At 35.7% G+C, this 15,549-nt stretch overlaps 1 protein-coding gene across 1 annotated transcript in view; it reads right to left on the bottom strand.

Moving 5' to 3' along the window:
* The window catches only part of AIF1 (allograft inflammatory factor 1), a 252,474-nt gene that overhangs the window by 71,755 nt on the left and 165,170 nt on the right, over positions 1–15,549 (bottom strand). Inside the window, exons 4-5 of the mRNA XM_044083259.1 lie at positions 14,653–14,694; positions 7,135–7,297 (exon numbers count right to left, since the gene is read on the bottom strand). Coding sequence (XP_043939194.1) covers positions 7,135–7,297; positions 14,653–14,694 — 205 coding nt within the window. The remainder of the gene's footprint in view (positions 1–7,134; positions 7,298–14,652; positions 14,695–15,549) is intronic.

The raw sequence follows: 15,549 nt of genomic DNA, 5'->3' as shown, positions 1-15,549 counted from the left end.
AGCTATCAATTCACCTCATCCTCCAGCATGGTGTTCCCCTTCCTTGTGCTTCACTTCTCTATGCAGTTTGTCATCTAACTCTCTCCATCACCAATTGCCCTCCATTTGTCTATCAGTGCTCTCCTTTGTGTTCTCCCATTTTTGTGTCAACACCTTCCCTGTTGGTCTTTGTGTTTGGTGCTTGTTTATCTACTCTTCCTACTATCCCTATACTCTCTTTCCTTTCCACACCTTCTGCTTACCCTCTTCATTCTCTACCCTTCTTAGCAAAATAAATAAATAAATAAATAAAAAATAGGAGCGGTCCCTCAGAAAGATATACTCTTACTTCCCACCCCAATTTCCTTGCTTTTTTGTAAATTCTTTTTCTTGTTCTTAATCCCTGTGTCGCTGTCATATGCACTTCCTTCTTTTACTTTCATGAAAGTAATTTGGAACAAAGTTTGATGTGAAGCTATTGTTGCTTTTAGCTGTTCTTCTAGTGGAACATCATTATACTTGTGAAAGTGCATTATGGTGAGCATGCTAACTGCACACTACTGGGCTCCTTGCGTCACATGATTGTCATCATGCAATGGTGATTTTTACTTCATTTTGCTAACTGCACACTACAGGGCTCCTTGCGTCACATGATTCTCATCATGCAATGCTGATTTTTACTTTATATTGCTAACTGCACACTACTGGGCTCCTTGCGTCACATGATTGTCATCATGCAATGCTGATTTTTACTTCATATTAGCATTTTTAGCAGCACATTCTTTAATTAGTTCATCTCTGTCAATCCCAACTTCTAAACTTCCACAGGAATACAATCTGGTTCGGGAGACTTCCCTGTTGATTTATTATATATCATATTTTCTATCTCATCTCTTCCTAGCCTAACTATTAAATGTTAAGCCTCATCTTCCTCTAACCTTGGTATAATTAAGTACTCTATAACATTTTTTCATGCCTTTTCTTGGTTTCCACATTCATCTGCTTTATGCCAATTTTCAATAAATTGACAAAACATGTCTACTACTTCTATAGCATTTTTGGTTATTTTTCTTGTCATAGTCTCCTTAAGTCTGGTCTAAACATTTCTGGTTTATGTTACCTAAGTCATTATACTATAAAGTTTTGTGCTCTTGAGTTTTTGTCAAAAATAGTTGATTAAAAGCAAATTTTCTAAACTCATGCATGCTATTCAAATGTTCCCTTATTTTCCCTTTAGCATTTTGTAATTGTTCATTTTCTTGTTCAGTGAGATTCCCCTTATTCTGCAGTACTTTAACCTTTGTCCACCATTCTAAACAATTCTTATTACTTCTTTCCCATATGCATTCCTCTTATTTCTGCCATGTTTTTAAATGCCATATTCATTGTACCCCTTTCACTAGCTGTCCCTTCTGATGAAATCTCTAGCTTCCCTAATAACTCTTGAATAATTTCCACTTCCCATTCCTTAAATTCGTATCTATCTGTTTAGCACGTAAGTAGGAAAGCACCAATGTCTCATTTTTACTTTACTATTGTATAATTTACTATAGCTGATATTGGTGCATGATCTGAAATAGTCAATGGATGTGTGTTAGAGCTTTTAGTTAAATATAAATGCTCTTATGAAATATAATTTCTATCCAAGATATGCCAGCTACTGCTTGTAGAATAATAGGTAAATTCTGTATCAGCTCATAGTATAAAATTCACATCTTTTGTGTCAAATATTCTCATATGTTTTTTCAGAAAACTATCCTCTTTTGTTATATTTCCCATGTAGGTCCCCCATATACATCCTTATAACTGCAAATCAAGTTCCAGTCCTTAACCATAAATAATGTTTCTTAATAAAAAGTTTCTTATTTCTCAAAATTTTCTCAAAGCTCAATAATAATTTTTTGGTAGATTATAAATATAAGCTAGCATAATTTTCCTTCCCTGCCAATAGCCCCTTACTATCATAAATCTATCATAATTGTCTTTTCCCTCCCTTCTGCCACTATTGGATCTCCTCCAGCAATCAGTATTATTATTACTTCTGAATCCCTTTTCCTTTGTCCCTGACTTTCTGCTGAGCATCCATCCTAAAATCTTTTCTTTGTCAAATTCATATCTTCATTTCTATCCAAATGCATCTGTTGCAGCATTGCTATCTACACCTTACATTGTGTAATATAATTCAATAATCTTTGCTTTTTGTCTATACAAGTAAGACTATTTGCATTCAATGTTAATAGGACATAGAATAGCCATTATGATAGAAAGCTATTACTCCCACCAATTATACAGGACCATTCTTTTGAATGTGCACTACCAACATTTGGCTTACATGCACACATACATGTTTGTTAGGCTGATCTCTTTTCCAGTTGCATCTTCTCATCTCCATTTTAAAATATTTTATTTATTTTACATTTGTTGACTGGGATAGTCCGACTAGATACATGTCTATTTTCAGTGGAGGCCCAGGGAGAAAAGCTCCAAGGTAGTCAGAGTCAAAAATATAACAATGTAGACATAATTACAGGTATAATTACAGGTAAGTTATTTACAGAGGATACATGAAAAAACATGAGATAGGCAAGTTCACAGGTATAGTTATCCCTGGTTTAAGTCAGGGGAATACATTGACAGTAGGCAGAAAGTAATATATTATATACATTTATGAGGAGGGTTAACCAGGCTTGTTATAGTGGCAAAGCCAGTTTAGTGCCAGATGTTTTCTGAACTTAGTTTTAAATTGGCAAAGGGAGGAGAGTGAAGTAATGTCGGCTGGAAGGAGATTCCATACTCTGCCTACAGAGCTTGCAAAGACGGCATCCCCAGCTGTATTGTTAATTTTGATTGTCTGAATTAATAATTTGTTTGAGGATTTAAGCAGTCTCTGATTGTTATGAGGGGTTATAATATTCCTTAGGGATGGTGTATTATCTGGATTATAGAGAATTATTTTAGCTATAGTCAGAAATGGCAGGCCAGTGGCAAACCTGGCAATGTGATTGTAACAGGATGACAATCTATTTAGGACAGACTTGTTTAGATTAGAGAAAAGGGGGGAGGCATATAGAAGTGTTGAGATTAGGTGGGTCCGGGCTATGGCAATCCTGGCTGGAGAGGTTAGGAAGTCTTTTATTCTATACAGTGATCCTAGTTTTTTATTGATGTTCTTGATTAACTGATTGACATGCAAGTCAAATTTTAGGTTATTATCAATAATGACTCTTAGTAGTTTTGTAGAGGGGTGGGGGAGATAACAGTGCCATCCTTCACATTAATGTTGAAGGTAAAAGCAGCAGACCTTTGTGTAGGTGAGAAAAACAGCATTTTGTTTTTTTTTGGGATTTAATAACATGTGACGTTCAGAGAGCCATTTTTCTGTGGTATTAAAGGTGGACTGGGTAGCAGACCTCAGTTCCGAAGGAGATGTAGCAGAGCAAATCAGGGTGGAGTCATCAGCGTATTGGATACAGCTGACATTTGGGATGACAGTGTATAAGTCATTAATAAAGATGGAAAACAGTAGAGGCCCTAATATTGAGTCTTGTGGCACTCCAGGGTGTTTGGTAGAAGGTTAGAGAGCTTGTTTTTTCAGCAAACAGCCTGCTGCCTCCCATTGAGGTAGGATTTAAACCACAGCAGGGCTTTGGAATCTAGATAGAAAGTTTTCAGGGTGTGTAACAAAAGTTGGTGATCAACCATATCGAATGTCTTGGAGAGATCCAAGAAGAGGGCAGAAGAGATATAATTGTTGCTACGGTTGTTGTTTATGGTATTGGTGAAAGCCAGGAGGGCTTTGGTTGTGCTGTGGTGTGGACAGAATCCATGTTGGGTATCAGCCATGAGGTGATTTTGGATTAGGTGGTACATAAGTTGTTTGTGTACACATTTTTCCATTATTTTTGCCAGTGGGGAAAGTATAGCAATTGGTCTATAGTTGGAGAAATCCGTGGAGGATCCTCCTTTATGTAATGTAATTACATATGCTGTTTTCCATAAGGTGGGAATTTTTGCCTCTGTTATGGTCCAATTAATTAGAATCAATAAAGGATAGGCAATGGCATCAGCTGATTTTTGGAGGTACTCGGCGGGGAGTTGGTCAGCAGCGAGTGTGGTGGGTTTTAATTTTTTGAGGAGAGAGCGAACGAGTGATGTGGGCACTGGTTGGTTGATCTCATTTTACTACCTCTTTCTTCAATGAATACACATAGACAATAATTAACTTACTAACTAACTAAATTTATAGAGCCCCCCTATCCCCTTTCAACTTAGAGCAAACATATAAAACTATGTACATTTCTAACAAATGAAGTTTACCTCTCCAGAGAGGAGCAATTGCCCCAAATCAGTGTCTGCATGCCCAGGCATTACGTAGCCTACACTTACGGTTACCTATGCTTAAAGGCATATTGCAACCTGTGTTTCTACTTACTCTGATTGCTATCTGCTCTTTTCTTATCTTTATCACCCTCTTAGATATGAAAACAGAGTGCATGTTTTCCATAAACATTAACTTTTAGCATTAAGAAAAAGTGCACTGACTACCTTAAATAAATACATTAAATTATGCACTGTTTTATTAAATGCATTTGGGTATTAAGACTGCTGGGAAGGCAACTATTTATATAACTTTTTTTCCATAATTTCAAACTTTATTTTTATTTTTCATTGAACTACATGTCACTGTAAATTTAAATGTCAGTTACACTGTACCTCTTGTACTTCTCTCAGCAAATAGTGCTCAGAGATCTCAAAAATAATAGCTTGTGCCTGCAGATAGCTTGCCTCCAAGTAAAGGCAATTGTCAATGAAAGAAAAAAACAAACTAAACTCTGCAGATGTATGAAAGAATATTTGTAAAATTCATTAGGAACACACTGTTCAGACTTCCCATGGCCAACTATTTGTACCTACAGATGACTTCTCTCTCACTAAGCACAGTTATTAATGTAAAATAGTTAATAACTTTACAAATGCAGGAAACCTAACAGTTACCATACCTTTCATCATTCTCTTTTTTTTCAAGCCTATTTGTTTGAAAATTGTCTAGAACTTATACCAAGGGCATTAATCTACATAGCCATCCCTGTAATTATGCATATAATATGATCAATATACTTTAACTCACCACCCCCAACCCAACAGGCCAATATCATAAAGTTGTAATAACTTTAACTTTCTTCTGTCCAGCCTTTTTATGTTGTTACAGTTTAAAATATCTTACAGTTAAGAAAAATAACTTGCTTACTCTAATATCTTTAACACATGCAGCAATCACTGATAAGACTCTTCCACCTCATATTTTAAATACCCCTGTCTACATACTATACAAAACTGCTTTACAATATAACATGCTACATCATGAAAAATGCATACAAATATTATTAAGAACAAAAAATGTTTTACTTACAGTTACTTCTTCATTCCCTCCAGTGTTTTTTTAAATATTAATTAATAAATTGGGGTATATACATTAGAGTTCACCAACCAGTTTAACACAGTCAACAAATTTCAAGTCTTTATCAACCACTTTTTCTTGTAAAGCCACATGTCACATATTTATGCCTATATCCAGCAGCAGTGATGTTTTATGGTCTTCCATTTGTTCACTGATTTTGGTGTTGCTGGTCTTCTTATCATCTTTATCTACTAACGTCAGTCTCTGAGTTAAATATGATGCCCTACTAATTCTTCTAGTTGGGTCCTTTGTTTTTTTCTGTCTCTCAAACATTTCCAGTGGAGTAATAGAAAAGGTTTTACTGGCAATGTATCTCTATAGGCTTTATTATTGTCAATGTAATAAGTAGCAGAATCCCCTTCTGCATGCTGGCTCACTCTTTGTTGGATAAACTTTTTTTCCTCCTTAGTCTACTCTGCATCTAAAAATGCCTTTGATCCTCCAAGAAAAATATTCTGAAGACAGCCAGATACAGCAGTTTGAATCTCACACCTGCTTCTTGATATTCCTTGATTGCTGGGATAAACTTGCTTCTCTTCTGCCTCGTGTGCTGTGAATAATTATTTTCCACAAACACTGTACTGTTGCTAACTTCTAAAACTTTTCTATTCTGCCATAATTTTTACAGGACCAATTTCTGATGGGAAGATTGCATCTTTACTATTGTAAAGCTTGGCTGCTTTTTCATGACCAGATTTGGAACATAGACACAAAGTACCTTCTCACTTAAGAAATCCTTCTATAAAACAGCAGTACAGTTGCTTTTTTGTACTTTCATAAAATTATTTCAGTTTTTTGCTTTCAGTTTTACAACATATAATTATAGGTTTTCTCTCTGTGCTCTGTCTCCTAACTTTACTATTTTAATCAGGTATTTTTGAGTAGCCTTATGCTCAGCAAATATTTTCTTCATTCCAGTCTCTATTTTTTGCAGCTTTATCAGGTCACCTGAATAGATTGCTATAGCTTCTTCTATTTTTTTCAGCCTTTTCTTATTTCACTTGATATTAGCCACTTGACAGTGTGAACATTGGTTCTAAATGATAATTAGTGTTGATGTGACACCCCAACCTCATGTGTAAAAATGGAAATTATTATTAACAGCTCTGAGTATATCCGATTTATTTTTTTTCCTCTAAATTACCGGAAGTTATCTCCTGTTCCAAAGATGAAACTTAAATCTATTTTTGCTGAAAAACTGAAAGATTATTCTCAGAGAGAGCTTTTCTCTTCTCCTTTACTGGTTGTTTTTCTCTCAAGTTTTCCCAGTTTCTTATTTGTTGGAATCCAGGTAGTGTAATTACTAGCCATTAACAGAATTTTACCCAAACTGATAATTTCATTAGCCCCCCTTTCACAGTTTATGTTTTCACATCAGAAGAGTTCAAATCAACCTGATTATTGTGCAATGAACTTGGAAGTCACAAGATGATTTGTGGTGTTGAGTATGACTGAGTTTTATTAAAAAGTAACTCAATCTGATGAACCATATTCATATGTAGAGCTGATGATGTTTTTTAAAAAATAGCAGGATTAAAATTCAGGTTTAAAAAAAAGCATTAAATTTGCCCCAGAAAGCATCCCCTCACTTAGCTGCATTAAAATTAAAGTTTTCAAAATGTATTCATTTGGCCCCCAAAAGCAGCCCCTCTATTTTATTTCATAGCCACAATGCAGCCTTTTATAGGTTCACTCACAGTTTAGCAATAGCCGATCTCTTCCCCAGCATCATTCTAATGAAGTCCTTGTAATGGATGATATCGCTTGATCCCCCAGTTACTTCCCTTATTAGCTTCATAAGTTCCAGGTGGGTCTTGGGAGCACCAAGTTTCTCCAGCATCCGCTTCAGTGCCATAACATCTGTAATGTATAATTTATTCATGTTAAAAGTGGAAAAAAGAGGAATGTAGTTTGGCTAAACAAATCATTTAACAATATGTAGATGCTGTAATTCTACTTGTTGCTCAAATGCATCTTTATATTTGGAAAAAAAACAATGGTAAAACATGTAGACTGAAAAAGTATTAAATAAAACAGTTAATTCCATAGAAAACAAATTGATATTACTTGTGAAACAACAGCTGACTGTTACTTTATTTAGGATATAGCAGCAGCTGGGAATAAGGTGCATGTCTAATAGTTTTGATCTTGCCTAAGAGATAATTTTCATGTATTTTATGATTTTTATGCATTTTGAATACTGACACAGGTTTTATGTCTGTCTTACCTGCTGCTTCATTGTGCAGTTTCCATGCATTTGCAGTAATACTTTTTATTAATTAAACAAACCAACTTTTTGGGAACCTGTAGCCTCCCCAAAGGATATTGCTGGGTTGAGGGATTCTGTGTACATTTTGATGTTGTAAAGGTGGCATAGACTACATAGAATTAGAGAAGAGCCTGTCTGCTGGATTTCTGCTTGGATTTGTTTACTGCACCTTTTAACATACAAATGTTTTCAGAATTCTCAGTATACAACAGAGACTCTGTGAATGTGTTCTAGCCTCTATGAGGTCTTTTACCAGAGTAAGATTCTATTATGAATGTGTAAAATCTCTGTAACTAGGCATTAGCATTTAAAGAAATATATCCCATATGCTATTCTTTTTTTTAGTTATAATACATGTTTTATATGCAAGCTAGAGTTACCATTTAAATGAATCCTAACTTGGTGTTAAGCAGCTTGGTGTAATAGCACAGAAGGATGGAGCCCATACTGTGACCCAGATGACCCAGCATTTGCTTAGTAGCTCTGGAACTGGAAGAGTCAAGCAGTGAGGGTGAGGAATGAAGGGGGTTGGCACACTCACCTCTTTTGGGAAGGGCAATAGGAGCTTGAGAAGCAAATAGGGAACTACAATTTTTCCGGTGGAGACTGAGGAGACCACTTCCCATGTTTCTGGGGAAGGAGCAGGACTTGCTGACAATGCTCCTGGCAGAAGTGAATGACTACTAGAGCAGACAGCCTATTGCACATTCTTCCTCTGCTCCATAAGTTGGTTGTCCATTAGGGGAACATGGCGTAACCCTTGCCATGGGTGACTGGGAACATATGGGCTGATCAGCCAGGAGGGGGGTGATGGCCAACAGGCAGTGGGGGCAAACAGAATAAAACAATTAACTTTGTATTAAGCATTTCATTTGATTTTTACACCAAATAAGATAATTTTTTGCACATTCAAAAGACATTTTAATACATGTAGCCTTTCAGTCTTTAGTATCATGAACAACTCTTGAACCGCCCACATATCTCTCTGGCTTCTTCAGTGATCTTCCAGATGTAGAACACTTGACAGGACTGTTCTTTATAGACCTGTATTCTTCCTTTTCATTTTTTTACAGTTCTCACTAAATTACAACTTTGTTTGAAACTCAGATTGAGGAGGCACTCACAGCAATTGTTGACTACCACATTTCTCAGAGCCTGACTTCTTGTGATAGGACTGGCTGTTGCAACCATGGTTGCTCATCTTTCCTGGACTTGGTTTATAGAAATGTCTGCTTTTCCTTTGGTATAACTTTCTTTCTTCCCAATGAACAAAATAGGACTTTGGTTTGGCTATCTTATCAACTACATTAGCTTCAGGCTGTGAACCTTACCATTGGTTTTATATTCATACTTTATCTATAATTTGCAAATCAGGTAGTATTATCCTGCAGTTTGTACTGTAACAAGGTTTCTTTTTTTCTGCTAATTTAATTCCAGCATTCCTTTATTTTGTATTGATTTTTAGGCATCAGTACTGTTGTTAATATTGGCAATTTGCTTTCAATTCTTTGTCGATTAAAATTCAGCTAGTGAGAGACTGAGTACCTTCAATGAAGTATTTCTATATTTCAAAAACTGTGAGCTGGCTTAAAGCTATGCAGTTTGCTTTTAATATGTACCCACTCAACTCCACAGATAAGTCAGCTCTTCAGTACTAGGATTACTACGGAGCATATCAGATAATACCCAATTGCTTGAATAGGTGTTGTGTTATGCACTGCAAATGGCACAACACTGCACTACTCATTGTATTTGAGTAGATATTCCTGGCCAATGCTTTACATTGCTTCCTCTTACATTATAGTCATACTATTCTAAAAATGATTCATGTATCCACTCACGGGTCTACCTAAGATGGTCGACAAGCCATTTGATCGACTTTCATTTGGTCGACAATTCATTTGGTCGACAGGCAGATTTGCCCCCCTCCCCAATGTTGTGCGACCCTGAAGTTGATATATATAGTTAGGGGTGTGTGGGGGGCACAGCCCCCATTATTGGTGTGGGGTGAAGCCCCCCACATAACATGCTTGTCGACCAAATGAATTGTCGACCAAATGAAAGTCGATCAAATGGCTTGTCGACCATCTCAGGTAGATCCCCACTCACACATTTGTCCTCTTATTTGATTAGGCAGTATTATTTTGTCAGCTCTGAATATTAAACCCAAAATCACAATGTATTTCTTTCCTGAAAAAAATAATAAAATTGAAATTTTTTTTTTGTTAATGATGTTTGCTCTGGTCAGGTCATCACTGTTTCTTTCAGTAACTGTAAAGGTCAGTACTAATGCACTTCTGGATTTCTTTTTTACTTTTTCTTCTGTGATTGGAACTTGTGGAATTACCTAGAGAATCCCAAATTATTCTTAGAACATTTTTCTCTGATAGATAAGCTCTACTCAACACATCTGCTATGTGTGTTGCTTTTCTGGTCTGCATTTCACTTTCATTTCATATGTTTATAAATAAAGTAACATCTTTTGCAATGTCAGATATGCCTTGTACTGGAACATTCTGAATATGGTTTGCAAATATTTAAGAAATGCCTTGTGCAATGACTTTCTGAACAAAGTTTGCAAGGATTTGTGGTGTGAAGGCAATTGGTCTATAACCTTAAGATTACATCTCCTTTGTGTTCTTACTGGCAACTATTTGCAGCACAACTGACTTATTAATATCATTGTGACAACACTGGTATATATCGCTAAAAAGTTTCTTGAACACTTCAAAACTCCTTTTCTGCTCATAGTTCTATTCTTAGGCTGCATCTTTCTCCATATGCTTTCTGAAATGAATAGTTATCTCAACATATTAGGTACACATTTTGCAAGATATTGCACCATTTCTAAAAGCTTCTGTGATGCCTGCTTTTCTTCTGAATTTGGTATTTCACAATTGCTTTGACTTCTTCTTCAGACCCTCTGATATTAAAAAATTATTTTTGTATTTCAGACTTGTCAGTGTTATTTTATAATCTTTGTTACTAAACTTGAAACTAAGCTGGCTTAATTTATTTAGCAGGTGTGTGAATCTCATACCATGCTCTTCTTCTGCATGATTCTACATTAACAGATCTTCAGTTGTGTTTACACACAATCCAAGCCTTCAATTACTTGTACAACAACTCCTTGTAAAACCTCTGGTGGAGAAAAATATCAAACCAGAAGTCTAAGGAAATTGTACCTTCCTAGTTACATATTACATGTACACAATGTTGAGCTTTGTCATTTTACTTTAAATACCAGAATTCCCAGTTTCATCTAAAACTAAAAATAACAACATTTTTATTGTTGAGATCATTTCTTTAGCCATACACAATTTGTAAAGCTCTCTTTTAATTACATTATTCATATTTTGCAAATCATTAAGAATGTGAATTTTGTCTAAAGCAGTAACTATACTGTTCACTCATTTTGTCGGGTCAAATTTCTTCTTAATGACTCCTAAATTTTTCATTAACTTTACCTACCAGGCAGTTTTACTCTGGATTTCTGTTGATACTTTCTTTGGAGCATGTATAAGTGGGCTACAGCCAGATTAATGCAACTGGTTGTATCTCTGCCCAGACGTAAAACATAATAAAAAAGCTTTGCATGCTTCACCCTGAGCTCCCCACGTGGATAACTTCCTTCAACAAACTCCTTACTTATATATTGACTATATGTTCTCAAACACATGAGCACAAACATACACACACACACACACACACACACACACACACACACACACACACACACACACACACATAGAATAAAAACTAGAAAAATCTATGAATCTTTCTGAGTGCTGAAACAGAAACTGCACCACTATCTGTTTTCTATGAGAAATTAAAACTTATGAGATGTTACTCTTACAGCTTTCCAAAGTCTGTAAATAATTCAGCCTAGTCAATAGGAGTGCCATTGTTTTAGATTTCTGCAGCATTTAAGAAATCTCTGATTGTATGTTAATTTCTATAAAGCTGCATTCTTCGCCTTTGCACTGTAAATTTGTTTTACCAAAGCCGCAGTGGTGCAGTGGTAGCATTGTCGCCTCACATCAAGAGGTTCTCTCGTTCGATTCTCGGCTGGAGCGCCTTCTGTGTGGAGTCTGCATATCCTCCCCATGGTCGAGTGGCCTTCAAAAGTCATGCGTGAATGGGCGTGCCTTCGCTGAAGGTTGGGCGTCGAGCTGGCACCTCGGCACCATAAAAATCTACTGCCAATCATTAGCGGACCGGAGTTCCGCTGTGGTGACCCCTAACCGGGAAAAGCCAAAAGAAGAACATTGACACATTAACCGACCCAGAATATTAGAAGAATTAGCTGAAGTATTATGATTTCAAAAAGGATCATCTACTTATTTTTTGTATTCAAATATCAACAGATTTATGACCCAGTGGCTTTATGTTGTATCCTGAACATGTTAACTGTGGGTCCACAATTTTGCTTTCAGTGTCTTCATATCCCAATGCTTTAAGTTACATTCAAACAAAACATTCACTTTGCATCTGTATCTACTTTAAATGTTACATTTTGCTTTTATTCTCAGTATTTGTTGTCATTAGTCTTACACCCTTGTCTCAGCTCCTCTGATGCATTTTAGACTTCACTGTATCATCTCTTTTCACTTCAGTACTACCACCAAAAGTTTGTTTTCATGCTTTCCCTACAAAATGTAACTTATTTTACACATTTTAAAAAAAAATTATGTCAGATTTTTCAGAAGTTATTAAATGCAGGACAAGGTCTTTTGTGCTGCATATAGTCCTAGTACACAAGGCTAAATGGTGTGCATCACTGTAATCCTCAGGAAGATGGGTATATAGACAGTGCTTTCGTTGCCTCTCCTGACGTTCTTTATTGTCTGCATTGCCACTGCAGTGTACTTTCACACGTCTTTATATCTATGACTATTACAATGCCGTTTACTCTTTTTGTCATTCTTTCTTTTTATTGTAAACATAAGAATTTACTTGGTTCATTATTTCACTTGATGAATATGCATTCACAACTTTTGTTAAGGTTTTATCTACTTTTCTTAAGAACCTGAAACATATTTGATCATTTCTTATATCACAAACTATTCTATTTCATCAATGAATCATTCAACTCACCAAAGACACAATCGTTGTCTCAATTCTTCAGCATAAACATAAGCCTCTACTATCCCCTTACCACGTAGTGCCTTTTAAGCAATGGATGATGAACAAATACAGTTTTTTCTAAGCTGACAACAATTACTTAACTTCCATTTAATTGTTGCTATTGCCTCTTTCTTCTCTTTCTCTATAAGAGTATTAAACACCTTCAGTGTTTCCTCCCCAGAGATATGCAGAAATATTGCACACTTATGTATTCACCATTCTCAATTAATTCACTCATAGTGAGGAATATATTGAATTTCTGGATGCAAAACTTCTAGTCTTCTGTTAAGTTGCTTTGCAATGAGATAGTTTCTGGTGATCACAGTTGGAGAATTATACTTATGTACTTAAATATGTTCTTAAGATATATTTTTCACTTATAAAAATATATTTCTCTTATTTTGAAGCCATGTAACATCTGGGTGTTTCTCAGAATGCTCAGTAGATAACAAAGACACTGTGAGAGAACTTCCAGCTTCCAAGAGCTCTATAGTCAGAGTCCACGTCTCTAAGACATTTGTAAAAAAAGTGATATGTAAATTCTCTGTAACTAGGCATTAATATTTAGTTATTGACCCAATATGCTTAGTCCTCTTTTGCTGCATCCCACTTGATGAAATCAGGCTTCCAGGTTTTGTTCTGAAATGAGTAAACTTGGAAAACCTAATAACAGGAAGGGTTTGTTTTTCTTATTTAACTTGCTAAATAGTTGTCTCAGTAATATTCTGCCTATGTTCTTTACTGCAGCTGAAACAGGGGGTTACTGGTATTATATAGGGTTTGTTGTTTGTATAATATGCTTTACAGATGAAACTGGGCACATAGTTATTCACTGTAATGCATCTGTGTCTTCAAGGGGCTTTGCCTGTAGTGGATTCCCATGTTTATATATTCTTATTTCTCAGGCAGTCTTTTCACTTGTTTTCTATCTTCAACTTTAACTGCAGCCATTTTATTATTATTATTTTACCCAGGGTCCTTTCCTGCTTGAGCCACACTACTGCAGATGCGGGACAGATATAGAATTAGCTCTAGCAAGTCTTCACAGGACATAATTTGCTGCTTCACATTTTTATTGGGAAGACTTGCCCATTTCTTCCCTGGAGCTGAACCCCCACTCTAACTCCTCAAACTCCCATCCTATTTACCAGAGTACCATGCGCGACTCACTTTAAGAAACAAATGCACTATCATCATAGCAAAAGGTACAGTTTTTTTTTGTTTTTTCTGCAGCTTGTAAAATATGCTGCACTACAACTCTAAACATTTTTGGACAAGTATAAATAAAGTAAAAGGTAAACCTGCTCCATCATCCTGTCTTCACTAATGCTAACCTTTTTGGTACTGGAGCAATTTAGCTGCTATCCCTCAGTGGGCAGTTATCAAAACTGCAATGATCTCATATTTTGCCCTCCCTCAAAAATCCTCCCAGTATCAGTGAAAATTAAAATGTAAAACAGCAGGATGCAACATTTTCAGAATTAATTGCAAACACAAGCATTCTGTACTCTAGCAACATGCAGACATTAAGCTCTTTTAGTATAGTCCATTTCTTGCAGTTTTGCACCAGTAAGCTAAGTTTTTCAAGTTAATGCTGTTGGCACATAGTTTGCAATCAGGATACATGCTAAGTAACTCAAGGAGACATTTTTAATTGTCTGACTCCTTAATGTACGTTTACATAATAATATTTTCACTGGTGATAAAATGTGCTAATTTTGCTTCTATTTTAGTTTACATAATTTTTTTATGAAAAAAAATAAGATTATAACGGGGTACAAATGCAACAGAGAGATATATATTTTTTAAAATTTCTTACCTATGTCTCCTTGGTCATTGAGGTCAAATTCCATATATTTTCCTGAAATAAAATACAAAGAAAACATCATTCTTTTCGTATTACCTTAGATGTTATAACTAAGATGCATTCTTAATCTGCACGTAAAAAGGATTAGCAAGTCTGAACCTCATATCGAATGATTATGCCAGCTCTTCAAACACATTGCCACTATGTTTCTAAAACCTGTTTTGGACAACCTTTGGAATCCATTGGTACCTTCTTTCTTTTAATGTTTTATCTTGGTGTCAGTACTGCCAGCCGTCTTGTATTTGATTTCTGCTGTAGAACTAACTAGTATGACCAGCCTCAAATTAATATTTTAATAATGAATTCAGTTTCTTCAGTCTCTCAGGAAGGAAGTGACACTGGCCAATAAAACAGCAATATCACCCACCAAATATAATAATAATAATAATAATAATAGTACTAATAATAATAATAATTACATTTTATTCTGTCAGACACATAGTCTTCAACTTTTTTTCAGAATCCAAAGCATGAAAAAACAATTTATATATATATACATGAGAAGAGTATGGGATTAAACTGGTTTAGTGATGCTTCTTCTGAAATCTCATCCAGTCATGAAACTAATGCTTTAGAGGAGTGCTTAAGAGGCATCCTGTAATAAACTTATGAACATGCATGTACTAGAGCAGTTATCCACTAAGGGGCAGTGTTTTCCTAACAAGCTTAACATCTCTGTTACTGAATGAAATGAACAGCTGCTACCTAACTGCTGTAAAATGTATGGCAATGTAGAATAACTTAGATTGAATTCAACATTTTATTCACTACCTTGCCTTCCAACTTGGTGCAGTCAAATCGTGCTGGATTCTAATGGAAGGGTCTAGTTTTCTTATTCATCCAGTCATT

This window comes from Protopterus annectens, chromosome 9.part0 (genome assembly GCF_019279795.1).
Source record: "Protopterus annectens isolate FY-2018-M chromosome 9.part0, PAN1.0, whole genome shotgun sequence".
NCBI classification, from domain to species: Eukaryota; Metazoa; Chordata; order Ceratodontiformes; family Protopteridae; genus Protopterus; species Protopterus annectens.
The sequence above is the reverse complement of the archived record's forward strand: the minus strand, read 5'-3'. Positions and strand labels throughout refer to the sequence as shown.